This window comes from Paroedura picta, chromosome 4 (genome assembly GCF_049243985.1).
Source record: "Paroedura picta isolate Pp20150507F chromosome 4, Ppicta_v3.0, whole genome shotgun sequence".
Lineage (NCBI taxonomy): Eukaryota > Metazoa > Chordata > Lepidosauria > Squamata > Gekkonidae > Paroedura > Paroedura picta.
Genome location: NC_135372.1, coordinates 75,673,594 through 75,701,583, shown reverse-complemented (window position 1 = coordinate 75,701,583; position 27,990 = coordinate 75,673,594). Strand labels below are relative to the sequence as shown.

At 41.2% G+C, this 27,990-nt stretch overlaps 2 protein-coding genes across 14 annotated transcripts in view; one reads left to right on the top strand and one right to left on the bottom strand.

The window, feature by feature from the left end:
- DOCK7 (dedicator of cytokinesis 7) overlaps positions 1-27,990 on the bottom strand; it is a 171,458-nt gene that overhangs the window by 87,785 nt on the left and 55,683 nt on the right. For all 13 annotated transcript variants that reach the window (XR_013230236.1, XM_077333511.1, XM_077333499.1 and 10 more), the window contains exons 13-14: positions 25,640-25,733; positions 23,331-23,493 (exon numbers count right to left, since the gene is read on the bottom strand). Coding sequence is in view for 12 of the 13 variants with exons in the window: in XM_077333511.1 (XP_077189626.1) it covers positions 23,331-23,493; positions 25,640-25,733 (257 nt within the window). In the remaining variant the exon portion in view is untranslated. The remainder of the gene's footprint in view (positions 1-23,330; positions 23,494-25,639; positions 25,734-27,990) is intronic.
- On the top strand, positions 617-18,059 carry ANGPTL3 (angiopoietin like 3). The gene is made up of 7 exons (XM_077333498.1): positions 617-1,515; positions 4,886-4,996; positions 8,507-8,615; positions 9,786-9,899; positions 13,392-13,487; positions 16,463-16,735; positions 17,831-18,059. The coding sequence occupies exons 1-7, from the start codon at positions 1,078-1,080 to the stop codon at positions 18,013-18,015; spliced, it is 1,326 nt and encodes a 441-aa protein (XP_077189613.1). The 5' UTR covers positions 617-1,077; the 3' UTR covers positions 18,016-18,059.

Below are 27,990 nucleotides of genomic sequence, written 5' to 3'. Positions count from 1 at the left end.
CTCTTCTTCCACTCTTGGTAAGCTCTAAAATACCTGAAATAACAAATGTTGTCTTTCACTGTAACCCCAATTGTATGTGGCTAGCTTAATTATAAGAAAAAGATACATCATAATTTACATGCATTTATTGATACTTCACTTGTTCCTAGAACAAACCAATAGCCTTGAAAACTGATTCCAGGGATAAGTACCAGTCTATTCTGGCTCTATTGTGGTTGGAACCAAAAGTAAATATTCTTGATGTCCTCATAAATAGAACTAGAATAACTTTTCCTCCTCTGGGAGTACCATGAACCATGACTGACCATTGTTGGAAAACAAATGAGAGCCCTAGTTAGACCCTAGTTAGTAAAGCAATTTCTGTTAAATGAAATGGTACATGTAAGGTGCAGGGAGATACTGAATAATGCTTTAAAGTATTTCTCAAAGTGGATTCCATAGCCTCATGAAGGCTTGCAGTGAGTTGTGGTTCCTGAAATAGATATAATTGAGCTTGGAGTTAAAATGGTGGTCTTCAGGTTGCTAAAATTTGAGAATTGTCATATATGAGAAAGTCTGTACCTCTTGCCTAGAGTTACAGTACTGCTTTATACTGGAAGTTCTAGCTTTGAATTTTCATTTCAAACTTATGTCTTCTGCCAAATCAATTTTTATATATACTCCCAATCAGTGTTTTTAAAATAAAATTTATCTTGAAAACTGACCGATTCATGAACTATTTAATTCAGAGTAACAGTCACTATTTAGTCAGGGATTTTTCTCTTGATAGATACAGAGCCTGAAGGGCACCCAGGTCATATTCATTTAACGGTGCATGACTGGTTTAATGATCAACTACTCTGACGACTTCTGAGAAAAGAGCAGATATATATGTATAATAGAAAGAGAGAGACAGAGAGAGACACAGAGAGAGAGAGAGAGAGAATACATGCAGGCATACCAAGGCCTGTTGCACAGAGGAGGGCTAATGGCTGAGAAAAAATCCTGCTTTTAAGACTATTAGAATATTTTAAGCAGAAAGAAAATGAAAATTATACAGTATTACTCTTCACTGTTTCTCCAGTTGTTTCAGTTACAATGGATGGAAACTACTCTTCCTTTGACCCAAAACCTCCTGAGACAAAGTTAAAGTTTGCAATGTTAGATGATGTGAGGTTGCTAGCCAATGGACTACTTCAGCTTGGGCACGGCCTTAAAGACTTTGCTGTCAAGACCAAGGAGCAAATGGACGACATTTTTCACAAGCTGAACATTTTTGATCAGTCTTTTTATGAGCTCTTGCAACAAACACATGAAATTAAGGAAGAAGAGAGGCAACTCAGAAAAACAGCTTCTAGACTGCAATTCAACAATGAAGAAATAAAAAATCTGTCTCTGGAGTTGAGTTCTAAGATTAAAGTTCTTTCACAAGAAAAGATCCTTCAAAATAAAGTAGGGGGGCTTGAAGAAAAATGTACTAAACTGTTTCACACCCATCCTAAAATTCAAGAACATGAAGAAACTGTATCACTTAAAGTAAGTACATTTGAAAGAGCTGTAGTGGAAACAGTGCAGCAAACTGAAATGTTATTTTGCTTCTGATACAATCCTAATTGCATGGAAGTTTACTAGCATCATACTTTTGAACAATAAAAATATTTAAACAGGAACAAAGGAGCAATTGTTTCTTCATTGTAAATGAGTTTATTAAAACATTCATTATGGATTTAAGTAAAATGACTTCAGTTGGTATAAAGCTATTTTCCTGTACTAACAATCTGAGTTTAACAAATGAACAACTATAGAAATAAGAAACTGCTATGATGAAAAAGTGCAGCATCATTAAAACTAAGCCTCATGAGAAAACTGGCAAGAAAAACTGTTTCCATGCTTTCTTTCTCCAAAAACTAATCCCAGTGAAGTAAATAATGTCATTTAGCTCACCTACCATGATTGCCCAGCTACATACATGTAGCTATCATCAGAAATCTTCTTTTACATACTTCCATCTTCTTAAGTGGATGGCAGCCAGAAAGATGGCCTTTTCTGTGGTGGTTGCCTCAGACGGGAAATGCTTCTTCTCAGTGGCATGATGGCACCTACAGTATACTCCCAAGCACAATTCTGGACTTAGAAATAGAATTGCTTAGGATGATACTGCTAGTATGTTAAATTTTAGGCACCAGGAAAATTTACAATTTAATTTCCCAGACACATGTTCATAGTGTCCTTTCTCTCTATGCATTAATGCAGCAAGATAGAAAAGCTAATACTGTACTTATTATACACAGGAATAGGAAAAAAGAATGAGATCTAAAATACTGGCTCAGGCAAGGGCAAATCAATAGGCAGGGGTAGTCAAACTGTGGCCCTCCAGATGTCCATGGACTACAATTCCCAGAAGCCCCTGCCAGCATTTGCTGGCAGGGGCTTCTGGGAATTGTAGTCCATGGACATCTGGAGGGCCGCAGTTTGACTACCCCTGGGCTAGATGATATCATAAAGAATGACAGCTAGTTTGGTGCAGTGGTTATAGTGCTAGACTATGATCTGGGAGAACAAGGTTATTATCCCTTCTCTGTCATAAAGCTCACTGGGTAACCTTTGCCGCTTTCCACTTTCTTAGTCTGGGAATGGAAAATCATGTAAGCTACAGCAAACTCTTAGAGGAAAGGCAAGATAATAGTAGATCATCTCCTTCCTATTGGTGTATTTGACATTTTGTGGTATAATACACAGGAAGTTCACAACATGCAGTGGAAGGTAAAACTCACTTCCTTTCCAAGTTGCTTCTATTGCCCTCCCTCTTACTTCATTTCTGCTTCGTTGCCTTTCCTTGTTTCTGCTTCCTCCTGCTGCCATACATTTTCCTCCTCCTGGTCACTCACACTCTAGATCAGTGGTCCCCAACCCGCGGCCCGGTGCTGGGCCGCAGCTCCCTCTTCCCACTCCCCCCCCTGAAGCGAGAAGCTCGCCAGGCCGCAAGCAAATCGGCTGCCAAAGCAGCCAATTAGCTCGCAGCCCGGCAAGCTTCTTGTTTCGGGAGGGGGGGAAGAGAAGCTTGCCGAGCCGCAAGCTAATCGGCCGCTTTGGCAGCCGATTTGCTGGCGGCCCGGAGGGGCCGGGAGAGGAAGCCGCGGCCTCCGGCATTTCTTCCTGTAGCCACTCACTCACCTGTTGTTTCACCTCCTTGTACTTCCTGCCTTTTCTCTTCTCTCATTCTCTCTCTGTTCATACCCAAACTTACTTCCTTTTATTTCCAATTCACTTCATATTTCTCCCTTTACTAGTCTCCTCTCCTGAACCCCTCCCCTAACATCAGGAGACATTAGGGTGTTATAGCAATTCTATGTGCCATCTAAAGTTCTTTTTTCTCCTGCAAAGTCTGTGTATGTGCTTGTCTATGTTTTATTTGTTTTTAGCTTTTTTCTGGGGCAGCCACCACCACCCACACCCACACATACACACTCTTAGTGATATCAGGACCTAAGGCAGTTCTGCCATAAATTGGGAAGGTCAGCCAGTGGTCCCAATGCAGGATAGAACTGAGTGGAGCACAGCAGAGCTGGGCAGCAAGGAGAACGAGCCCAGAGTAGCAGCCACTGATGCCAATGGTGATGTGCAACAATAAGCTACCACCCAGCATGCTGGAGAGGCTAACCTAGGTATAGGGGAGGAAAAAGATGGACCTGGAAAAAGGGTAGAGCTTCAGTGGTAGCTGCCCAGAGGATGGGGAGGGTGTCAATCAGGGAACCCTGGTTTCTCATGGTCAGGGAGTTAGTGAGTCTGGGGAGCCACCATGCAAGGTGAAATGTTTTAAGATGGATTTCAGGCTGGTTGAGGAGGAAAAGCATGGACACAGTCAAGAGTAGACAGGGAAGCATTCTGGAGTGAGCAGGGGAAAAGGAACAGGGTGAGGCTGAACTCACCCCTCTGAGTTCTTGAGGCCAGCCAAGAAGTCCAGTGGAACCTAGAGGATTCAACCCCACTACACTCACCCCAGGAACCCTCAGCCTCTGACATTTTCCCTCTTTTAAAATGGTATATGTTTCTGCAAATCATAGATTTCCCCCAAATGTGGAGAATTATCCGTCTTTTAGATCTGTGTGCGACCTACCCTTGTGGACTTCTTATAAGTCTGCTAGCTATTATTAAGTAATTAAGTAAGGTTGGAAAATATTTGTTAATTGCTAGACTTTATACCAACAGAAATTAAGATTAGGTTTCTGTGTATGTAATTAAGATATTTTAATAATGCATATATTAGAAAATAGCATAACAAAAGGGTCAGTCACAGAAAAGAGACAACATATCAGGGGTTGTTCATGGCAATCATCTACGGTGTAGCCAGGGTAAATTTAGCACTTTCGTGATCCTTTCTTAATCATGAAAATTAACAAATATAAGCATTCCTGGTTGGCTCTCCAAAGAGTACCAATAGTAGTCTAGAGTCTATGCAAAATCTCAGAGGCTGGAGTGTTAGCTGCCACTTTTCCTGCAGAGATGTATAGTGCTCAGGTTGGTATGACATGTTTCACCTTTTGCATTTGTCCAATTCAGTAGTCAGTGGCTTTTCTTCTGTTCCAATACTTAATCCATCACTTACTTTGGACAGAAGATAAGTCAAATATATCATAAGGGGGGGGGGAATTCGTTAGCTAGCACTGTGAGATTTGAATTGTTGCCGCCATAGGTTTTAAATAGGTGTTTTAATGGGACATAGTGAATATTTTATTGGGGTTTTTAGTGTGACCCGCCGCAAGCCACCTTGCTGGGAGCAGAGGGATATAAATGGAAACATGAATAAATAAATGTCTTTTTTACTTTAAAAATTAGCTGAAGTTAAGGTAAAGTCTGCAGTGTTATTTCAAACAATGAGGAGAAATTATTTCTGTTTTCCGTGCAGAATGTTGGGGAGAATCGGGACAATAATCTAAGATACCTTTTTGAAGTTGTTCAAGCCCAGCATGCCCAACTTGACAAACAACAAAAGCAAATACAAGCCCTGGAAGAGAAGGTATAGTTGTTGCTTATTTAAATGGCATTCTCGGTATTGCTTTAATGTTATCAAGTGATTCTGGAGAAAGACACATCAATAGGAGAAACAAGGGAAAGACACAGCAATAGGAGAAGAAAAAACTATTAAAGTAGGGTAGGGATGGAAACATCAGTATAGAAAAGGGTCATAAAATAATCTCTGAAAACACAGAAATCTTGCAAATAACATAGTACTTCCATCATGTAATAAGTAATTTGGGAACAGTTCAAACATTTTCACTGCAGCATCTGGTTTCACATCTAGCAATTGGTGCACTTCAGCTTTAAAACTGCTCAAAGGGTTTTGGTTTTTTGTTTGTTTTTTTGATACTCCCTGTCTATGGAGGCTCAAGTCATGAAAGTAGTAAAGCTAGTATTTTCCATCTTCACCAAGCTAAGCTACTAGTATCCTATCTGGCCTCAAAGCACCTAGATATGGAGACTCATGCAACAGTCACCTCTAGACTAGATTATTGTAATTCGCTCTTCGCAAGCCTGTCCTTGACCTTAATTCCAAAATCACAACTGGTCCAACTGCAACTATTGCTATCAGACTCAAATAGTTTTTAAACTAGCAAAGTAGCAAAATTTGCTTGGCTAGCTTCAAGAACTAGGAAAGATTTGGTCACTGACATATAGCATTATCACTTTGCCGATTGGTCCATAAAATTACTTATGTTTTTGGTTAGTAGCTTTTATGGTTCGTCCCTTAATCTTGTTTTATTTTATATTTTAATAGTTTATAAGTTCTATTGTATTACCGTATATCCTCGCATATAAGCCGACCCAGATATAAGCCGAGACACCTAATTTTACCACCAAATCTGGGCAAACTTATTGAAGCGCATATAAGCCATGGGTGGGAAACGCAGCAGTTACTGGTAAATTTACATTAATTGAGGAACCAGTAGGTTAAATGTTTTTGAATATTTATTTCAAAGAAAAACAGTACGCTAGCTCTGTCAATGCAAAAGAGACCCAGCAAACCAGAGCAGAACAACAGTACCCGAAGTTGGCAACCTCCTACAACAAGTACAACAGCTACAGAACTCCGAGACTGGACTACTCTAACTACAGCTATAGTGCCCCCCCCCAGAACAAAACACTGAAAGAAAGAATTGTAAAAATCAACTTTTAAAAGAAACACAACTCCAAGAAGAAAAGGCAAACAATGCTGACCCTCAGAAAAAAGAAATAAACATTAGGAGAAACAGTAAATCCCAAAGCACCCCCAAAACCCACCCCACCCCACCCACAGAAACCAAAGAATAGTTTGGAAGAAGTAAAGGCAAAAGAAAAAAAAAAGATCAGAGTCCCTCACTCAAATCATTGCTGTCCTACAAGCATCCAGAGCAAGCAAGCTTCAGCTTGCAGGAGGTTTGCAGAAGCGATTGGCTGACTAAGAGACGGCTGTTAGTTCAATTACCGTATATACCCGCGTATAAGCCAAAGAGGACTTTTTCAATGTGAATACTGTGCTGAAAAACCCCAGGTTATACACGAGTATATACAGTATGTCTCATTTTGCTTTCCTAAAATAGTCAATGGTATCTAATGCTTCTTTTAAATATTGACTTTTATGGTTTTAAAAGTTCTAAAGTTTTACTGCTGAAGTATTTCTAACCTTTCTAACAACTGGTCCAAAATGCTGCTCCAAGAGTCCTCACCAGGACACCATGGAGAGCACATATAAGATCAGTATTGCAGCAGCTACATTGACTTCCAGTGATGTTCCGAATTCAGTTCAAGGTTTTAGTCCTAACCTTCAAGGCCATCTGCAGTCTGAGACCTGCGTATCTAAGACACCGCCTGTCTGAATATTTCCCCTGGAGAATGCTACAGTCAACACCGAGTGGTTGTCCCTGGCCCCAAAGAAGTGCAACTGGCCTTGGCCAGGGCCTTCTCAGCCCTGAACCCCACCTGGTGGGATGAGCTTCTGGAGAACATCAGGGCCCTCACAGAGCTAGCACAGTTCTGCAGGGCCTGCAAATCAGAGAGCTCTTCTGTCAGATATATGGTTGAGGCTAGTATGCCTGGAAGATTAGAACACCATATGGGTCTCCCCAACTGGTCTAGGCAAGCAGCAAGCAAAGACTCTGCAGGTATCTAATGTTAGCTTTTTAACATTTTAAATGTATTTATATATATTTTAGTGGTTTTACTTCATAATGTTGTACACTGCCCTGAGATGATGGACTCAAGAGGGGTGGCCTATAAATAAATCCTCTGTAAAAGTGGCATTTTATTTTACTTCTTATATTTATACTAGTATCAAAGCCTATTTTAAAAATGGGCTTTGAAAGGGGTGGCAGGCAGGAGCGTGTGAAAGGGTGGCCGCAGCTCCCTTTGGCCCACAAAGCGGGCTAAAGGGAGTGGAAAGCCCCCCACCCCCCGCCGGCAGTGACAGGGCTTTGCGGCCTGCAGGGAGGCTCTATACTCTCCCCCCCCCCCAAAACTCCCTCCCAGCAGGAGTGTACCTGTGGGCCCTGTCGCTGTCTCTCTCCTTGTGGGCGACAATGGGTGCCGCAGCCACTAGGCTTCTAGCAGGCAAGGAGGGAGGGTGGGAGCTGGAGGGCCAATCAGGGTGGACCTGGACAGACAGAGCCCCGGACAGTCTCCTCACAGGAGGCTGTTTCCCAAATATAAGGGAGCATAATAGAGTTAAGGATGTGTAAATATATCAAGAGTATTTAAAGTATACGCTTAAACATATCAACTATGAAAGCAATTAGTGCCTGTAGACCCATGAATCATACATGTTTGTTGCTCAGAAAGTCGAGTTTGGATGGCTACCACTGAAATCCTAAGCAGAATCCTAAGACCCTTCTAAGTCAATTTATGTCAATTGTCTTAGAAAGGTTTAACTAGGGTTAGGATTGCGCTGAAATTGAAACTTTTGGTTTACCTTGATTAATTTGTAAAACTAACAGACAGAAAGTCATCTACAGGTTGTTATACTCATAAAAATCCAGTCCTGATATATAAATGGTACTCAAATTACAGTAAGTCTGAGGCTGACTACCCCCTAATTTTTGTTATAAGCTCATGTTATTCTAGGACCCATGAAACTTTTTTTATCTCTCCTCCTACTTCCTCTCCATTCAGACACTGGCAACACCTGCTGAAATCAATGAAACCACTCTGTCTATGCTTCTCTCAGTCAACAGAAACACCTTGCCCTTTCTCAGTCAGCCTGTGCTTGCACAAAAAAATTATGAGGAATGGGAAGGCGACTGTAAGCCACTTTGAGCCTCCTTCGGGTAGGAAAAAGCGGCATATAAGAACCAACTCTTCTTCTTCTTCTTCTGCCACTAAAGTGCACATATGTCATCCATAAAACAAACTGAGCTTTGAGCTTTGGTAGGGGGACAGAGGGTCAACTGCCCATTTCCCCAGTGGGATTCTCCAAAGGATACTTACCCTCAGTGTGTTTAAACATGAACAGTATATTTTTTGAATAAATAGACAGATATCCTTTCTTTCTTTCCAGCTAAACAATGCAGGCTCTCTAGCTGATATACAGATTTCATTTCCTCTAAACACAGTTGAAGCAAAGGTCACTCATGCTAACAGAACAACTAGAGTTCAGGATTATAAAGGTAAATTCTGATGATATATGTATGCTTTATATATAGCTAGAAGTAAAGCCGCATTAGGTAGGGGATTGGGCAGGCACAGAAAGGATTTTGAACATTCAGCATGTCATGAGGAGTACTAATCACTCTTTATATATATACATGCTGTTTGACAAGACAGGAAAATACACTGAGGAAAGAAATCAGGCCTTCTACACATCATCTGTGAATAGACAACAGAGTGGATTTTGAAATACATTTTAAAAGGCAACGAATCCTTGCCCAGAGATCCTTGTAAAATACCCAGTATAAGAATGTAAAACAGATTTACATGCAAAGTCAAGCTTCTAATTGCTACAGTAGTTAAAAGAAGAGCCATATTTGTATAAGTGGCATCTCTCCAGTATATGGGAAGTGTTTACAATAGTTACATTAACATACTGAACAACCTCTTGCAAAATACTAAAGAGGTGCTCCTGAGTACAAGATGATGTTAAGTTAAATTTGGAATTGTTCATAACGTTAGATCAATTCAAGTTAAAGCTATATAAATATATTTTATATGATATCAAGAATATTTTTAAACTTTTACATAACACCAAAATCATTTTAGCATTCATTGTCACAATTAGAACTGCAGTTACTCAGCATAGTAGCTCTGCACAGATTGCCCTGAAAAATATGTAAATCTAAATATGTAAAATCAACTTATCTGGAACACTCAAGCAGAGTCATCTGAAGCTCAACCTTTCAAAGACGGGGGCCCTATGGCTGTGTAGGAAGAGTCCAAATGAGGAAACGTATTTGCCCAACCTGGACAGCGTACAGCTATCAGTGACCCGCTCCGCCAGGAACCTAGGCGTGATTCTTAATGCCTCCCTCTGTATGGAGGCACCGGTCACAAGGATAGTGCAGCTGGCATTCTACCACCTATGCTAAGACAAACTACTAGTGCACTACATGGCCCCAGAACACCTAGCTACAGTGATCCACACAATGGTTACCAAGTTATACTGTGTTTTTCTATGTTCCATTTAAACCAACCTGAGCTGCAGGGCAGTGAATGAATGAACGAACAATGAATGAGAAATAGCTTACAACTGTTCTGTTGCTTGGATAAACCTATAAAATTGTTCCAAGTCTCCTTAAATTTCTACCTCTACTATTATAGCTGTACATTTTAAACTCTTAAAGGCAATGCTACAGACTGCACTTGGATTTACAACAGAGGCGAACAATCCAGTGGCACTTACTCTATTAAACCAAACAGATCCAAAGCATTTGACGTAAACTGTGAAATGAAAATGGGTAAGTCCAGTGTTTTGTTTTTCTTAAAAGGTGGGAGGGATGTGCTTGTAATATATAAGGTTGCACCAATTTCCTTGGAACTACCTTGAAAAAAAGGTGCTGGCACTCAGTACTGGTCAGCAGCATCGCCCCGCCCCCCCCACAAAGAATCTTAGGCAAGACCACTGTACCAGCTGCCACTTTACCCTACTTTCAAAACTCATCCTGATGTACTAGAAATCATTCATCATATTACGCTGATGTATTCTATACTACAAATGTTGCTTACATTTGTGGGCCTAGTGTATAAAATCTTGATTATATTTGGGGCTTTTACAGCAAACTGTAGAAATCACATGTAAAAGCTGAAAGAGTTCTAATGGTACGTACATATTACAAGAAGGGGGACTTGGAAGGATGTCATTTCCCATTCCCCCGTTATTTCCTCTTTCCATTCCCTGTTTCCTGTTTCCTTCTCATGCACTAGCCAGTCTACCATTATCTGCTCCCAGAATTGCCAACTTCCTATGGGACCAAAGGTTCTCCCAGAATTATAGCTGACCTTCAGACTACACATATTTCTTCCCATGGAGAAAAGGGCTGCTTCAAACTCAACATCCTGTTGAATTCTTCCTCTTCTCAAATTGCCCAAGGCTCTGCCCCCAAATCTCCAATAATTTCCCAACTCTACTGCCTCAGTCTTCAGCATTCCCTACCACTGGCAGCCTCTACACAGAAAACTATGACTCAGCTGCACAGTGCTACCTACTGGACCCAACTGTGCACTAGGCTTCCAAGGGGCACCTCGCTTTCCTCTTTAACCTCCCAATCTACTTCCTCTTTCCCTCCTTCTGACAATCTCCATATTGTCACCTTAACTCTCTACCCACCTGTCAACCTTTTATCTACTTCCAACATCAGCTATATTTTATATAATATATATAATTATATATATTTTATATTTTATACTAGATAGAAAGCCCATTTTAAAGAGCAATAAAATGGGCGCTAGGAAGGCAACGGTGGCCGTATGGCTTGGCAGCAGCATACCCAAGGCCGTGGATGGGGCGGCCTGAAACCCTCCCCTGTGGGCTGGCAGCCCGGGCAGGCCTCCCCCCAGCGCGGGCCTTACCTGCTGGATGTCACGGCAGGGAGGAGACATTGTTGGGGTTGGTGGTCGTGAGGAGCGAGTCGAGGGGCCCGTAGTTCTTGACGCAGCTCCACCATTGCGGCCGGCGGGTGTGCCGCCACCAGCCGGTCCCGGCAGAGGCACTGGCGGGGCGGTCGCGGCTCCCATTGCGGGCGGGTCGGCCGTAGGTGGCGTGGAAGTGGCCGGCAGCTGCCGGAGCCTGGGCGGGGCCGCGGGGCGAGCGAAGCTGTTGGCGCCGCCACCGTGGCTGGGATTATTTATTTTTCCATAATGGGAACCCCTAGCAGCCTACATCATTATTCCCTTCTCCAGCTTATCCCCACAACAAAGCTTTTATTTAGGTTAGTTTATTAGGTGAATTTCTTAGCATAATGGGGATTTTGACTTGGGTGTCCCAGATCCTAGGCTGAAATTCCAACCATGGTACCAATGTTAAGCCTTGCAAAGGGCCTTCCCTGCCTTTTCTTTTTTTACTGTCAGAAACCAAGACTTGAAGACTGGCAATACTGTTGGACTTGCCTATGAACACCAATAACATCCACTGAGAGAACATTTGTTTCTAGGAGCTACAGGTGCTACATCTAAATGACGCAATGGAATTTTTTAAGACTTCAGATTTTTCTGCAAACCTACTGCATTTTTGGTTTTGTAAAAAGATCTGTCTTGTTTGTTCATGTTCCAGTCTCTCATTTTAAGTATTAGCTGATTTGGCCATGATGAGGATTAGCTATATTGATTACATGTTATTAATCAGTACAACTAGCCTCCAGTTGTGGCACATACTGAAGCTTTTTAATGACATCATAACATTGATGGGCATCATACAACAGCTGTTATTCTATTTGAATGTTACGACCAAAGATTTATAAATAGCAACAAATAATGACCATATAGTATGCTTTTGAGCACAGCCAATAATGGGCAGTCTTTTATGGCTAGAAAATGCATTATCTTTATGTACATCAAGAATCCATGATGTACCTTCAGAACACAGAAATAGAAGAAATACTAGTTTTGCAGAATACAAATATTGGTGGAATGTACAGATAAAGGTTCACTTTGGTACTTCTTGCATCTTGGGAAACAACCTAGAAGAATTAAATATGTACTTAAATTCTAGAGGCAAGGTCCATTGCACCCAGGAATGCAATGGGTGCTAGCATTTGTCTACCAAAGAGTGGTGGTTCAATTAGCAGTGTAAGACCGGCTCTTCTACCAGCAGGGAGGAGGAAGAGGAGGGGGGGGAGTGTCTGTATTACCAGTATAGCATAATTTGTATGGATGTTTATCACAACTTAGCTGTTTGTTACACCAGTGGTCCCCAACCTTTTTATCACTGGGGACTGGTCAACGCTTGACAATTTTACTGAGGCCCGGGAGACGTCTTTTGCCGAGGGACGTCACCGCCACCTGAGCTCCTGCTCCGTTTGCTTTCCTGCTGACACCCCTGACTTCCTGCCACCCGCTGGAGGCACTGCAAGCAGCAGCTGTGCAGTGCCACGCCGAGAAGGGGGCCCAGCCATGGTGAACCGGCAGCAAAGGTGAGCCGGCAACAAAGGTGAGCTGGCAGCAGAGTGGCAGGGCAGCCCCCAAGGCAGCAGCCGGGGAGGAAGACAAGGAGGAGCCGCGGCCCGGTACCAACTGATCCACGGACCGGTTCCGGTCTCCAGACTGGGGGTTGGGGAACACTGCATTACACTATTAAAAACCTGTGCAGTCAGTAACAGAACCAGTGTGGGATAGTGGTTAAGAGTGTTGGACTAGTGCCTGGGAGACCTTGGTTCAAAGCCCCACTTCTGCTATGGAAGCTAGCTGGGTGACCCTGGGCCAGTCACATTCTTTCAGTCTAACCCAGGGGTAGTCAACCTGTGATCCTCCAGATGTCCATGGACTACAATTGCTGGCAGGGGCTCATGGGAATTGTAGTCCATGGACATCTGGAGGACCACAGGTCCCTGATCTAACCTATCTCAAAGGTTTGTTGCAAGGATAAAATACAGGAGAGAAATATGATGTAGGCCACCTTGGGTCTCCACTGGGGAGAATGGTGGGGTTTAATGGAATAAATAAATAAATAACATTTGTTGCAGATGGGTCAGACACGTCTGCTATGTCTTGATAAAATAATCATACTAGAGTACATCTCTTTCAGATTGCAAAAACAAAGCATACTGAATGTGAATATACACATGCAAGCATCAGTACAAACATTATATACATTCGTCTTCCTTATGCCACTGCAAGTATAATGGTTCAATAGGATTCAGAAAGGTGGCCCCATGTCTGTCACCAAGTGAAATGGTAAAATGGTAAAAATAGCTATACAAGCTGCAATTAATGTTTAATTTCTTTTTTATCCTCAGAAAGTTCATGGACAGTCATTCAAAATAGAGCTGATGGATCTCTAGATTTCAACCAATCCTGGGAGACTTACATCAGTGGGTTTCGCAACCTTGATGGTAAATGCTTCGCTCTATACCATTCAAAGATACTGAAAGTGGTTTTTATATAGCAATATGCTACACCAGTGAAGCCTGTGCAAACACTAATACAAAGAAACAAGCTAAATATATCTTGGGAAGTTTAATGATTGAATTACACTTCCTGTTTGGATTGTCTTTCAATTTTTTTCTTCTCTAACCAACTGCTGAATTGGTACACTACAAAGAGGCTAACTCCTTCTATTGAATCTAATATGTTATATGGCTTTTCACACACACATGATCACAGCCACATTACTCCTCAGACAATCAGTTTGTAGGTCTGATCTACTGAACTTTACATAACAAAATGGAGATACATTAGTCATGTGAATTGCACTGGCCTCTAAGCATTCAGACCTTCATGCAGTTATGAAGTACAGCATGTGAACAACATGCTGAGATAAAATATGCAATGCAGATGCATTTCATGTAGCTACATAAGGCTATCATATGATCTCTATATTTCTTTCCTTATTTTTGCCCTACTTTTCTTCCCATATGCAGTAGGTTAGGCTGAAATTATGTAATCTGAATTTAGGTCTTCCAGAACCTAATCTGACACTTCAACCACTGTGCCACACTGGCACTCTCTTTATAAAAGAACAGTCAGTCAATTTTAAGCCACGATTGGTTTTCTGGATGCACACTTTGTTGTCACTGATTCCTAAATTATTAATAGGTAATTAGTATTTAGACTTCAATACTAAACCAATTGCTTTCTGACTGCACCTCTTCCTAAAACCTTTGTAGACTAATCTTGACTGAATAGGGGCATGAAGTATGGGAACACATTAAGAACTGATCAAAACTGCACTGCTTTTTCTCTTGACCTCTGTACAGTAAATAGGGCTATAACCAATGCAGGTTATATATGGACAAATCATTCAGGATTAATTCCTATATTATCTATCAATGTAACTATTAAAAATGAAAGCTAAAGTTATGCATCCTCTCAGTCTCCTTAAATGTATACCTTATATTAAGTCTTCTTTTGCATGCACAGGACTACTTCAATGACCTTAAGATAGAGGTTTTTCTAGCAGTTATAGAACAGTACTCATGGCTACTGCCCAACTTGAGCATTATTGCCCTCTAAAATTCCCCATCATGAGAGAAGTCTGTTAGTAAGCACATTCTTGCAACATGGGCCACACAAAGTCTTTGGCTAAATTGTAAGTACATTGCTTCTACAGGATTTCCATAATAACAAAAAGATATCCATTTAAGCCATTTCTATTAGAAGCCTATATATAAGAAGCCTTATAAAAACTATAAGCTAAGACTATAATTCCATTTAATTTTTTTTTTTTTTGGAAAACAGGTCATTGAGGAAAAGTTTGAATTGTAAAGAAAGTTGGTAACACTCTGAGCCTCTTGTGGCGCAGAGTGGTAAGGCAGCTGTCTGAAAGCTTTGCCCATGAGACTGGGAGTTCAATCCCAGCAGCCGGCTCAAGGTTGACTCAGCCTTCCATCCTTCCGAGGTCGGTAAAATGAGTACCCAGCTTGCTGGGGGGTAAACGGTAATGACTGGGGAAGGCACTGGCAAACCACCCCGTATTGAGTCTGCCATGAAAACGCTAGAGGGCGTCACCCCAAGGGTCAGACATGACTCGGTGCTTGCACAGGGGATACCTTTACCTTTACCTTTATTAGAAGCCTGGTCTAGATATGCAGCTGAATGAGGTGTTTCCCTATATGAATTTGTCCATCCTTCCAGATGAACACAATTTGCCTTCTAATTTTGGAGGAGAAAGATGTGACACATTAGAATAAAAACTATAAGCTAAGACTATAATTCCATTTAATTTTTTTTTTTTTGGAAAACAGGTCATTGAGGAAAAGTTTGAATTGTAAAGAAAGTTGGTAACACTTTCCTACCTGAGTATAACACATTGTAATACAAAGCTCAGTATAACACATTGTAATACAAGAGTGAAAATCTGTCATATAATGCAGTTGATAGCACAAATGCAGGACCCTGGGTTAGTTAACATCTCAATATTGTCTAGGGGAAAGGGAGTTTTCCCTTCCTGACAGCCCTGCTGTGACTATCAGCTTGTTGTCCCCTGCAGCAAAAAAGAGACTGCGGATTTATCCACATTCCCTGTCACGGGGCAACTGATGGACAGAATCAGGACAGCCTTCGGACAGCCACCTCATGGTGCTGATATCATCAGGAAGTAGGAATTAAACCCACAACCACACAAGCACTAAGCCACCATAAATTCCTTGTGCAGAAAAGGTCACAGTACAATCCTAAGCAGTTATACCAATTAAGTCAATGGCTTAGAAGGATGTACCTCTGCTTATAACTGCACTATTAATGGCTTAATATAGTAATATGCCTTTTCACCCCCAAAAAGACAAAAATCAAAAACAACAGAGAAGCAGACGACAAAAACACATAATTATTTAAGGATGCCATCCAGTGCACAATTACTTAAAAGTAGTTTCACTGAACTCAGCAGAACTTACTTCTGGATAAACATGCTGAGAGTTGCACCACACGTAGTCCACTTAAAATGCTAAATTTAAAGGTGCTACAGTAAATGACACTACCAAAATGCCTATTAGGGTGTATTTCTTTCCTGTGGCTGACACTCCATTTCCACTGCAATTAAATTTTATATATGCCACTTGCTTCACTTATCAAAAAGATTCAGTTGCATGATTTTGTTAAGTATGCCTTGAATCCTCCCTTGCAGACAGTGATAAGCTCCAAAGTTCCATTCCATTTAAATTTACTTTTATTTTCTCTTTTATTGATCATTAGTGCATAATCCACAAGATATAAACAAAAAAGATTTTCAGGAGAAATGATCTGCAAAGTTCAAGGGTTCCCAAGGCTCCAGTGGTCTACCTAATTAATAGAATTAATAAATCCATGTAGATGATTACATATTCCCTTTAATCTATCCTAATGGTTATGTTTGTGCACCTTGGATTTTCAGGGGAATTTTGGTTGGGCCTCCGAAACATCCACCCTATTGTAGACCAAGGTGACTACATCCTGCGTATTGAGTTGGAAGACTGGAAAGCTAACAAGCGTTATATTGAGTACTCATTAATAATGGGACGTGCAGAAACAGATTATGCTGTCCATCTTGCAAAGCTTACTGGGAATATCCCTAGTGCTCTGCCTGAACTGAAAGAAGTTAAATTTTCTACAAAAGATCATGGGAACAACACTGAAGGGAATACCAACTGTCCAGAGAATTATTCAGGTAGCTATATTCTGAATGCATGGGTAATTTAATTTTTTTTTATAACTAGAACACTAGCTTATTTAAATTAATTGCATCAGTTTGTTACAAAAAACAGATATCCCAAAGTCATCAAATGTACTGCCCTGAAAATGAAACTGTTGGAGCTGTCAATCTTCTCTGTACATTTCTAGTTCTCTACTAAACTACCTGCTCAAACTCTAGGATACAGACTTGGGTTACCATTTTAAACACAGCATTTTGCTAATGGTTTCAGTTAATCAGTAGCACAGAGAACAAACAGTGGTGACCTGCTTTTCTGCAGATCTAATAAGTAGAGGTTTCAAATGAAATATAGCAGGAATCTTCATGTACTCAGATTTCAGTATAACCAAGAGCTCTCCTATCTATTTCCTTCTCAAATATTATTGGGCTGTAATTGCTGTTAAACTGAAACGCAAAAAAAAGGTTATATAACCTTTTAATAATCTAGATTTATTAGCACCAATTAGAGTGTACTGGAAATGAACTAAGATGATGTCCTGGCACTCTCACCTTATATCTGAACTGCTGGAATGCATAAAGGAATCAATGTCTTTACTTATGAAGAAATACAAATAGTTGGGAAACAGGTATTTCAAACAGAACTCTGCTGCGTGCATTTATGTACACACAGTTGTGGTCTTATTACCAAGTGCCTAAAGGAGTAAGTGCACTGACCAACCAATGATATTGCCATTTAAGTAGGCAGGTTCTGTTATTGCAGCCATCATCCATACAAAGTGTTCAAGTAAAGGTCTCCAAACTCATGCTGACATCCAGACAAGCAGTTATGCAAAGAGGCTATATTTGGAATCTTTGGCCCCCATTGCTGAGGGCAGGAAGCAGTGCTTCTGAATTCCATTTTTCCCCTGTCATCCTTGCAACTCAAAATTCTTTAGCAGGAACCTGCAATATATTTTATGAAGCTGCTTTTGAAAGACAGGAAGAAATCCCAATACAGACAGGAAAGTCCCTACATCTGCCTAAATGGGCTTCGGGGACTATTGCCTTAGCTTTCATTTATTTTTATTGCAACAAACTGGAATTACATGAAGCTTTTAATCTTATTTTCAGGTGGTTGGTGGCATTACAAATGTGAAGAAACAAACCTGAATGGAAAATATATCAAGCCAACTTCAAAAGGCAAACTAGAAAGAAGGAAGAGAGGGCTCTATTGGAAGCCTCACAAAGGAAGATCTTACCTTCTCAAATCAACCAAACTGATGTTACATCCTACAGGGTTTGAAAATTTTGACTGACTAATTTTACTTAGATCTTACTGAATAAAACACAAACAACTTCATTCCAAGCACAGAAAGAAATCAGATCAAAGCATTTCTACCAGCCTTTGGATATATCTGCTTCATCATGTCAAAAAAGGTTTTTTTAATATGATGGTCACACTCCAGTATGATCAAGAGAGAGGAAAGACATGGACAGTTCATTACCAATCCACCTCTTGGCTCTGTAATGCAACTACTAGTCAGGTTCCCTTAGCACAATGGTTCTCAACATGGGGGTCGTGACCCCTTTGGGGGTCGAATAACCCTTTCACAGGGGTCGCAGCAGGTCAAGCAGCTTGGCCGGGGAAGGGGGGGCATCCACACAACAGCCTTGTGGGTAGATCAAGATAGCGTTCATCTGTCTGGAGCAGCGGGAAAGAGCAAGATCAGCATTGTGGGACAAGAGGAAGAACTGAACTGAAAAACCTCAGAAAAAACCCAATTTATATACAATACTAGATTTAAAGCCCATTTTAATTGAAAATAAAATAGGCGCTAGATGCCATAGGACCCGGGCCCGACTCCCAAAGGCTTCTGCGTAGGCCTGGACTGGGTCCGTGGGGCCGCAGAAGCCTTAATGCTCCCCCCCAGCGGATGACAGAAGGCTGAAGCGGGGCTGGCGCTGGACTGGGGGGAAGCGGCCTACCTGTCTCCGGCGTTGTCGTGTCCTCATGGGCCGGGAGCTGCGGGGACGCTGGTTGTGGGCGGGCCTGAGGCGGCCGGCCACATGGTGCGTCACGGGAGTGGCGGCCAAGGCGGCGGACCCCGGCGGTGGGCTCTGACGGCGACGGCAAGTTAGCGGCAGCCTTCTCCCGGGCGCTGGAGCGCCTTGCCGCGTCTGCGACACGGCGCGGCCGATCCTGCGCCCGAGAGAAGGCAGAGTTGGGCGGGTATGCGGGTGGAAAGGAGCAGGGCCGCCGCGCCATGCTCCTTTCCCCGCATCAAGGTGGAGGCAATGGCGACCAAGAAGGGAATGGGGAGGCGCGCAAAGCGGGCCTCCCCATTCCCTCCTTGGCCGCCATTGCCTCCGGCTCGATGGGGGAAAAGGAGCAGGGCTGCCGCATCTTTGACGCGGCGTCCCTGCTCCTTTCCCCGCATCGAGGCGGAGGGAATGGCAGCCAAGGAGGCAATGGGGAGGCGCAGGATTGACACTGGGAGGAGCGAATCAGGAGCCGCTTCGCGGCTCCTGATTCGCTCCTCCGAGTTTTTATCCCAGACAGAGCCCGCCCTAACTCCTCCCCACCAGCCCTTACTGCTTTATTTAGACCGCGGCACCAGCGGGACCTCAGGCGGTTTAAAGATATATACAATGGATCTTCATGCCATTGGTCAGTTTCGGTTTAATTTCTGTGAAAGAACACTTGCATAATTTTATGGTTGGGGGTCATCACAACATGAGGAACTATATTAAAGAGTCATGGCTTTAGGAAGGTTGAGAACCACTGCCTTAGCACCAAGGTCAACTATACACGAAGACTATTATACAGTCAAGAGGTAAGAAAGGAGAAGTTCGACCTAAGCTGGCTTGAGTTTTCCCCAGTAGCATTCCTTCTCTCAGCAGCAGAAATTCCTGACACCCACTGATTGCATAGGAAGGCAAAAAGAAGCACCACTAATGGGACAAAGTAGTGCAGAGGAAAATCTTTCTCAATACAACAATGACAGAAAGGGGAGGTCACAGTGCAGAAATGAAGCGCAGCACACCCTGGGCTTCCCCATTAGTGGATGTTGAGAAGAGAATGGAACCAGTTCATTTATATAGAGAAACTATACTATTGCTTTCAGTCAGTAGTGTCGTAAGGCTCATTCTGATGGCTGCAAAACCCTCTTGATTGCCATGAGTAATTTGAATCACACATGCACCAGGTATGAAGATGCCATATTCTGATTACAACCATGCTGTGTGTGAAGATGGTGTTTTCGCCTTCCTTTGGGATGTTTTCGCAAACTGAAACTCCCATGGGTGGTACTTATCAATGGCTAGTTTAAATCTGCATATGAGATCTGTGTACCCATGCAGTGACTATCCAATCTTACGCTATCAAGGTTGGGCAAATAGGACTGAGATACATTTTTAACCAATTGTGTATCTTGCTATTCTTTAATAGGCATAAATTATTCAAACATAAATAAACTATGAATATAAATAAACTAAGGAAAGAGTAAACTGAAAAACCCATGGCTGTTTCAGGGCCTGTTCCAGGGCCACATTGGAATAAATGGAAGTTGTGCAGAGGCAAAACTAGGTAGATTTGCTTCAGTGTTACATTAATCAGTATTAGAATTAGAACAGAAGGACTATTTTTTTAAAGCACTATTAAATTATCTAAAGAAAATGCATTTAAAGTATTGATAAAGTATTGGAAACTACTAGTTTAACAAGGCCAATATCTGAAATGCCTAGAAATATTTGCAACATAATTGCTTTATTTAATGCTGTCAATATCTTACACTTTCATTGCTTATCTTTCTCATTTTCACAAGAACTCTGGCTGTGTTGCTAGCCCAAACAAGCTTCACAAACTGACAGTTTAGTTCATTTTAAGAACTGCAATGCTGGATCAATTATTAGACCAATAGTCCACCCCATTTTATATCCTGTCAACTATCAGATGTCTCAGCTAAGTTCATGGGCAGTTGATCCGCCCATGTCGCTAATTCCAAGGTCCACCAGTCAGGAGGATATCATGTGTGATAATACAGATTACACTTTTGACCCTCATGGCCAATACTCATTGACAGCCTTATCCTCAAGTAGTATTTTATCATTCAGTGATATTTGTTCTCCCTTACAATATTCTCAGGCAGACTTCCAAAGATGAATTAAATGCAATATAAAGATATGCTTATCTCTTCTGAACCTCACATCTCACAGTATCACTGATGAAGTATCAAATGATCACCACAGTTGTTGATTATGCCAAACAACAGACCAAACTCAAACCCTTTAATGCTGGTGAAAATTTGGAAATTTATGGGGATCGTCTTCTGCTGGACTCAGTGAAATTCAACAAATAAACAAGCTGCTCCCTAGGCTGACATACCAATGATATACTCGTGATAGATTCAGGACATTTTCCCTTTACAAAATAACACAAGCTTTAATGATCTGCATCTACCACCATTAGAAAAAAATTAAAAATTCTGTTTCCCTTCATTGGCCTACCATTTGTATCCTGAAAAGCCAAATTTTTAGCAGCTCTGTTATACAATAAGGCCTTCCATAAAAAAATTCATGTCTATATTATACATATATTATTTGGAAGCACTGTGTCCTTGCAAAGACTTTTTACCTGCATTGATTTATTGCCCACACCCCAATGGTTGGCTGACCACAATTATTATCCTTCTGCCCTTATCCCTAAAAATATACAGGTAGGTTGAAAAGAGACATTGAATTGCCTTCCAAACTCTCTGCTATTTGGCACTCAAGATTATTAAGTTTCTCCTTGAGAAACAAGAAATTTGGCCTGCTCCCAAAAAAAGTCAGGTTTTAAGGAAGAATTACTTTACTATGTATTAAATTGTTAAATACCAAGAAAGGGTAACCCTTTCCAATTTTTACTGATCTGACGATTTCCATAAATAGAGGCCATCCCTGAGGGGGAAAAACTGCCTTTGACCTTGATTTCCTATTGCTACATTGGTATAGAGTACTGTTTGAGGCAAAGCCTGATGGAAGCGCATAAGCCCTTTGCTTTACAGTATATTGTATCCAAATGATCCAAATTTGGATCCAAATGTATCCAAATCCAAAGATTTACCCTTTCTGCTGTTTAGTTTAAGTGGTTTGGTTTAAATGGTTCAGAGCCATTTAAACCATCGCTTCCTGCTCCTTGCAAAACAGTCCAGGAGAGCAGAAAGCAGGGGTTTCTAAACAGCTCACTGCTCAGCTCTTTAGTATAAATGGCTCCAAGCAGCTTTTCATGGGGAGTGAAAAGAAGGGTTAAATTGGCTCATAACCATTTAACCAAAGAGCTGAGCAGAGGTTCCATCGTTCAGCTATTTGGAAACCCCTGCTTTTTGCTCTCCCAAGGCTTTCTGGGAGGAGCAGAAAGCAGGGGTTTAAATTTTAAAGGGCTCATTAATCAATACAAACTGCTTTGGTTTGCAAACTCGAATACTGGTTCATGGTTCAACCAAACTGCACAAATACAGTTCATGCCTCATCTCTGGTTCCTGTGTTCATTTCCCCCTGGAATAAACAGTTAGTTTACCATACCCTAGCACTGAAAAGCTGAAAGGGAGGAAGACCTAAAGAACAGAAAAGATAAGCATTACCGTAATTGTATCCTAGACTATATTAGAGCTCATGTCAACAGATTCCAATGTGCTCTACTTTAAATAATTATACTGAATGAGAAAACTCAGAAGAAGCAAATGAGGACAATATATCTGTAGAAAAACACTCTCAGAAAAAGGACTGTTTGATTAAGGTAGGAAGTTACTTGGAGTAAAGGTCCTTACTGGACAACACTGTCCAAAGGAAGAGTGGAATATCAATATAAAGAATACAGTAGGGGAAAAAGTTATTTAAAAAGTCTGTATTAAATACTTCAGAACTTGATCTGCTATTCTGAGGAGAAAGAGTGGCACTTCTCCATCTAGCTTGGTGTTGTTACCTCCCCAAATTATTTAATCATTGACTCTGGTTGATGTGGAACACAACTTCTGGCATGGCCCCTGGGACACCCCAGGCAGCATGTCAGAAGTGCCTGCGGCAGCTGTGGGGTGACACAGGAGGAGGCTGGCTAGTGCTACTGAGAGAGGGAGGGGGCCAGGACCAAGGAGCCTGGAGCAGTTATGTGTTCCACATACCTTGTAAGAGACTGTCACTAATTTTTTAGTTATCAAAGCATGATCGAGACTAAGAGGTGGGGGAAACATCAGATTATTTTCACTATCTGAAAGAAGTTAAACAATGCGGTTCATTCCCATTCTTGTTTATAATTCTCATTAAAGACCCACCACTCAAACCTAGAATTAAAGGAAAGAAAACACACACACAAAATATATTGTTGAGTGAATATTCCTATAAATATTAATTGAAGACATTTTTACCACAACTTAACCAAGTTGTTCGAGCAATATTCTTTGAGCAAACTAAAGGCTGCACGCAGTATACATTTAATTAACAGGATTTTTTAAATTCCCCTTGAAATACTTTAGTATGTGATTACTAAAAGGGCATTATTCTAAACAAATTAATCTACCTCTGTGGAACCTATCTTACCTCTGGGGGTACTATGTACTAACTTTGCATTATATTAAAAATCTGTTTTTATTCTTACCTGTATGTTGTATTTGGAATATAGACATCCCTTGCAGGAAACTCTAAGATCTCTCTTGTTGGGCGAACTCTGCTATCAGGGTAAAGTTTTACTTGAAGTAACTCTGGAGTTAGGCAGTAATGAGGGTTCTCTGGAGCTGGAGAAATATCTATCTTCAACTGGGCTATGACAATAGAAGTTATTAGTATAATCAAACATGTAAACAGCCACTTGTTTGTAACAGAAAGCCATCACTTTAAGATGAACAAACAGGAAACTTGAGTCTTTTGCTCTTTTTTAGGGTACAGTGATTAACATAGATGTTTGTAGGCAGGTATCATGACATGCTGGTATTAAAAAGAATAATTTCTGGGGAAGTCCTATAATTAAAGAAATTAGAATTTGCTCTATGTGCTATGGGTAAATAACTCCCCATTCTTTTAATTTGCCTCGGTCCTGGAGAATCTGGATTAACAGTAACCAACAGCCATCCTCTTCTAAGAGATCTCATTTGTTTGGGAGCCTTGAAAAGTATTTATCAAAAGTAATGACCTCCCATACTGAACAGGCATCTTTCAGTTATCTTGAAAGCATTTCTTTGAAAGCATCCACTTTCTGAAGTGAGTCTACTTGTTAGACATCTTGTATAGGAAATTGCAGAATTTATCTAACCAATATAATTGTGGTACTGAGGAGAATAATTGTATTGCCCTCCTGACAAAATGTGAATCAGAACAAGACTTCCTCAAGAAACCACATGGTTTGTGAAATCATTTCTCTTTCCCAAATGTGGGATGTCTTTAAATGCCTTCGATGAGGAATAAAGAAGAAGAGAAAGAAGGTGGGCAGTTAAAATGTTCTACTAGGGCAGAAACCACCTAATTGGATCAGGATATCTCTCCTGAAATTGTGGGTTGCAAAGTAGTTGTTTTATGACCTAAAACTAGAGTTATTATACATTCACCTTCTGGCAACGGTCTAGTAAATACTAGAGATATTAAGTTATAATACCCTTGCTTCTTGTTTTTAAGTTTGTTTCTGTAAATTTTTTTTTTAATCAGATTTTTTTCACTGTGTTTATCTGAAAGATCAGACGCCTTTACACTATTTTACCATGGGTTTTTATTCCCCCCTCTCAATCTTAAAATAATGCTGGATACACTACCAAGATGATTTTGGTTTCTTTTCTGTTTCAAAGTCTCCAATCAGCTTACAGTTGCCTTCCCTTTCCTCTCTCAACAACAAACACCCTGTGAGATAGGTGAGGCTGAGAGAACCCTGTTATTAGTGCCGTGGCGAGCCCAAGGTCACCCAGCCGGCATGCCAGATTAGAAGTCCGCACTCCTAGCCACTACACCAAGCTGCCTCTCAATATTCCATCTCATGAAAAGCTTCAATATTCATCCCCATTGGAGAAAGGACTAGAAGCATTAATAATTTCTGATAAATGCTATCAGACTATGCGCACAATGGAAACAGAAAGAGAGTGCTTCAGGTTCGGAGACAAGAGACATCCAGTGTTTTATTTGCATAAAGCACTAAATCCTTTTGCTATCTCTCTGTTCTTTCACAGATTCCTAGAAAAGCCTTTTGTACCAGGCCTACTGCCAAGAAATCAAAACTTGCTTCATTCTGCTTCCCCTGATTCTGTATGATATTGCTTCCCTGAAGTCTGACCTACTGAACCACAAGAATCACCCAATTCCTGAAAATGTTACTGAACTAACCCCATTGGTCTGACCCAGCTGCTAATCAGCTGCTCTGTATAGTAGCTTTGGCCATGGTATGCAAAAAGCAGAAGGAAGGTGGGTATAGGGAATACAGCAGTGTTGGAGGACCAAAAGGGAAAAGCTGTGCTGAACTAGGCACATTCTAGGGGGAAGAGGGGGGAGATGGGACTAGCAACTTTAAACTCTCAAATAACCACATTAACAATTGGGGGGGGGGAATTGCTCATGACAATTTGGCACTTTAAGCAGTAAGGTAGCCAGTATTATTTTCATTGAAAGTGGACTAGAGGGAACTACATTGGTAGACTTTATTGCAATACATCCACAGGACCACAAAACTATTGTACGTAGGTCTCAGAAAATGCTGGTAAAGTTCATATGGTTCGGTTCTAACAGTCTAGGTTGAATCCTAAACAATAAAAAAATGACAATAAAAGAAGATGACCACACATAGAAACACACAAATGGAGAGTTGGTCACTGGAGCAAATTTAACATTCATTGGACAATGCTGAATGCCAAAAGATAAGTACTTTAAGAAATTACCCTGCTTTTATCACTTAGCTTTCCCTCAACCTCTGCAGTAATTTCACTAGAATACCTGTAATGGGTCTCAGTCTTCGTAGAACAGAAGATGGCCTTCTCATATCTGCAAGAAACTTATACAAATCTTCATCACTCAGGCGGTCACCTTCCTATTAATTAAAAAGATATGCAATAATTATCAACTGTGTGCTTGGAACAAATATTTTAATCCTGGCATTCCTTATTGCTTTCCCATATGTTCTATGTTTTAAGGACTGTCTCTATAATAAAATAACAATGTGTTTGTGATACATTAAAAATCTGAATCATCTCACTCTTTTTTTAGGTATGGTATGTTTGTAATTTCATGAAAGGAAAGTAGATTTGATTCTTGTTTGCCTTTTAATTAGCCTTAAGCACGGAAAAAAAACAGAAAAAAGAAGCAGTTACCACTGTACTCTTCAAAAATTGAAATAAACTACATGGTTCTGACTGTTCCTTATCCTTTTTCTTAACTCTTACTATGAACAATGTAAGAATGTTTGACCTAAACTACTACATTCTAATTCCCAACATCCTTAAGCACTGTGCATTAGGAATTCAGAGAGAAACCCAACTTGCCAAAAGTCCTCAGAAACACAGAGAAAAACAAGAAATAAGAGAGAGGCAAAACCAGAGATAAACCCAAATATGTAGATTGTAGGCAATCATTTCCTATCTTCAGAAGGAGACCTCTCATGAACAACAGCATATCTGAGAGCAAAGGCCTGCTTAGGAGCAAAGGCTTATTAATCAGCCAGGATGCAGGAGTGGCTGAAAAGGTACAATTAAAAGCCAAGGAAAGGGGGACTTGAGGAAGAAGTAATTATAAATTCAACAGGAGAAGGAACAGAACAAGTAATTCCCTTTCCACTGGCTGAGATCAAAGGGATCCATGGTTTGTCTTGCCTTCCTCGCAATTGATTTTATCTGCATGGCTCCCTTTGGTTTTACAGCAGCTTCCTTCATTATGTATAAAAAGAACCATTGGTCTACAAAAAATATGGCAGGTTCTCCTACTGCAGCAATGTGAAATTAGAAAGTTTTTATTCCTTTATGTTTCAATAATCAGATCACAAGGCAAAAAGACATCATTGAAAGTTCAGCAAGACTACCTCAAAGTAAGTGGCTTTGAAAATTGCAGCCAAATTTTATGAGCTGCTATGCTGAGGTAACATTTCATAGATTCCCAGATGAAAATATTAATACATTCTAAGTCCTTATGACTCTGTTTTTGTGATATCCTTGAGCACCCTATAGGTACTGTGGAGAACAGCAGAAAATGATGATGGACAGTTCCTGTTCCTAGGAATAAGTCTGTGTGAGACTACTTTGCCACAGAAGCTTATGCTAAACAAAGTGTTAATAAACTATCATAGAAAAATTGTTCACAATATTCTTTTAATTTACTTCCCTATCGTCTAGATCAGTCTTTTTCAACCTTCTGATGTAAAGGAGCCCCTGTAATAAATTTTCAGGTTTGAAGGACCCCCAGAAGTGGTCAGCTGGCCACATATCAACTGGAAGTGGCCTAACACTCCCACTTTAGTATCACCATGACCCATTATGCACGGGGGGAATGACGCACATTCGGGGTGGAATGGCGGCGACTAAAACCACCGATAACGCACGGTGCCGGCTGCAACCGGCCGCAGCTTCGGTGCATGCCGCCGAAAAAGCTGCGTTAGCGAAACACGGAAGAAAGCGCAGCTTCCGGGTGACCGGGGCGCAACCAGAAGTGGCGCCGGGATCGCTGAGTGCATAATCGGTTACTCTGGGTTTTGCCGCCGTCGCGCCCCACCCCGTGCATAACCGGTGTGCGTCGCGTCTTCCCCCTCCGTGTTTTCCATGTGACCCGAAATCCCCGTTTCGGCAGCCGTGCATAATGGGCCCATGGTGGCTTTGCCTCATGTAGGCCAGAAACAAGGGCAAGAGATGAGAAGGCAGACTGCCCCCCATACCATGCCACAACTAACTATTCCCCTTGATTTTTTCACCCACAACCTACCCACCAAGCCATCCTTATGGAGGCAGCAAGTTCCCTAGCTTGTGACCAAATCTATTTAAGCAGGAGGAGAAAAGATTGCGGACCCTCTCCAGAGCTCCTGTGGACCCCCAGGAGTCCATGGAGCCCTGATTGGGAATTCCTGGTTCAGATGTTATACACTACTGTACTAAATATTTCCAGCACAATGCATTATACTTAGGGATGCTGGGAATTACAATATAGTATTTTAGGTCGAAGGTACTTACTTTATCCATAGTGAGAGTAAAGCCGAAGGATAAAGAATAATAATCTTACTTGGCCATACAGTATTTAACAGTTGCTAATAGCTATCTTTCATCATAGAAAAATTATTAACAGTATTCTTTTATTTACAATAATTC

Coding starts and splice junctions, on each gene's coding strand:
- ANGPTL3 (XM_077333498.1), top strand. CDS start 1,078: ATGGATGGAAACTACTCTTCCTTTGACCCAAAACCTCCTGAGACAAAG. Junction 4,997..8,506: donor TACAAGCCCTGGAAGAGAAG/GTATAGTTGTTG, acceptor CTTTCTTTCCAG/CTAAACAATGCAGGCTCTCT. Junction 9,900..13,391: donor AAACTGTGAAATGAAAATGG/GTAAGTCCAGTG, acceptor TTTTATCCTCAG/AAAGTTCATGGACAGTCATT.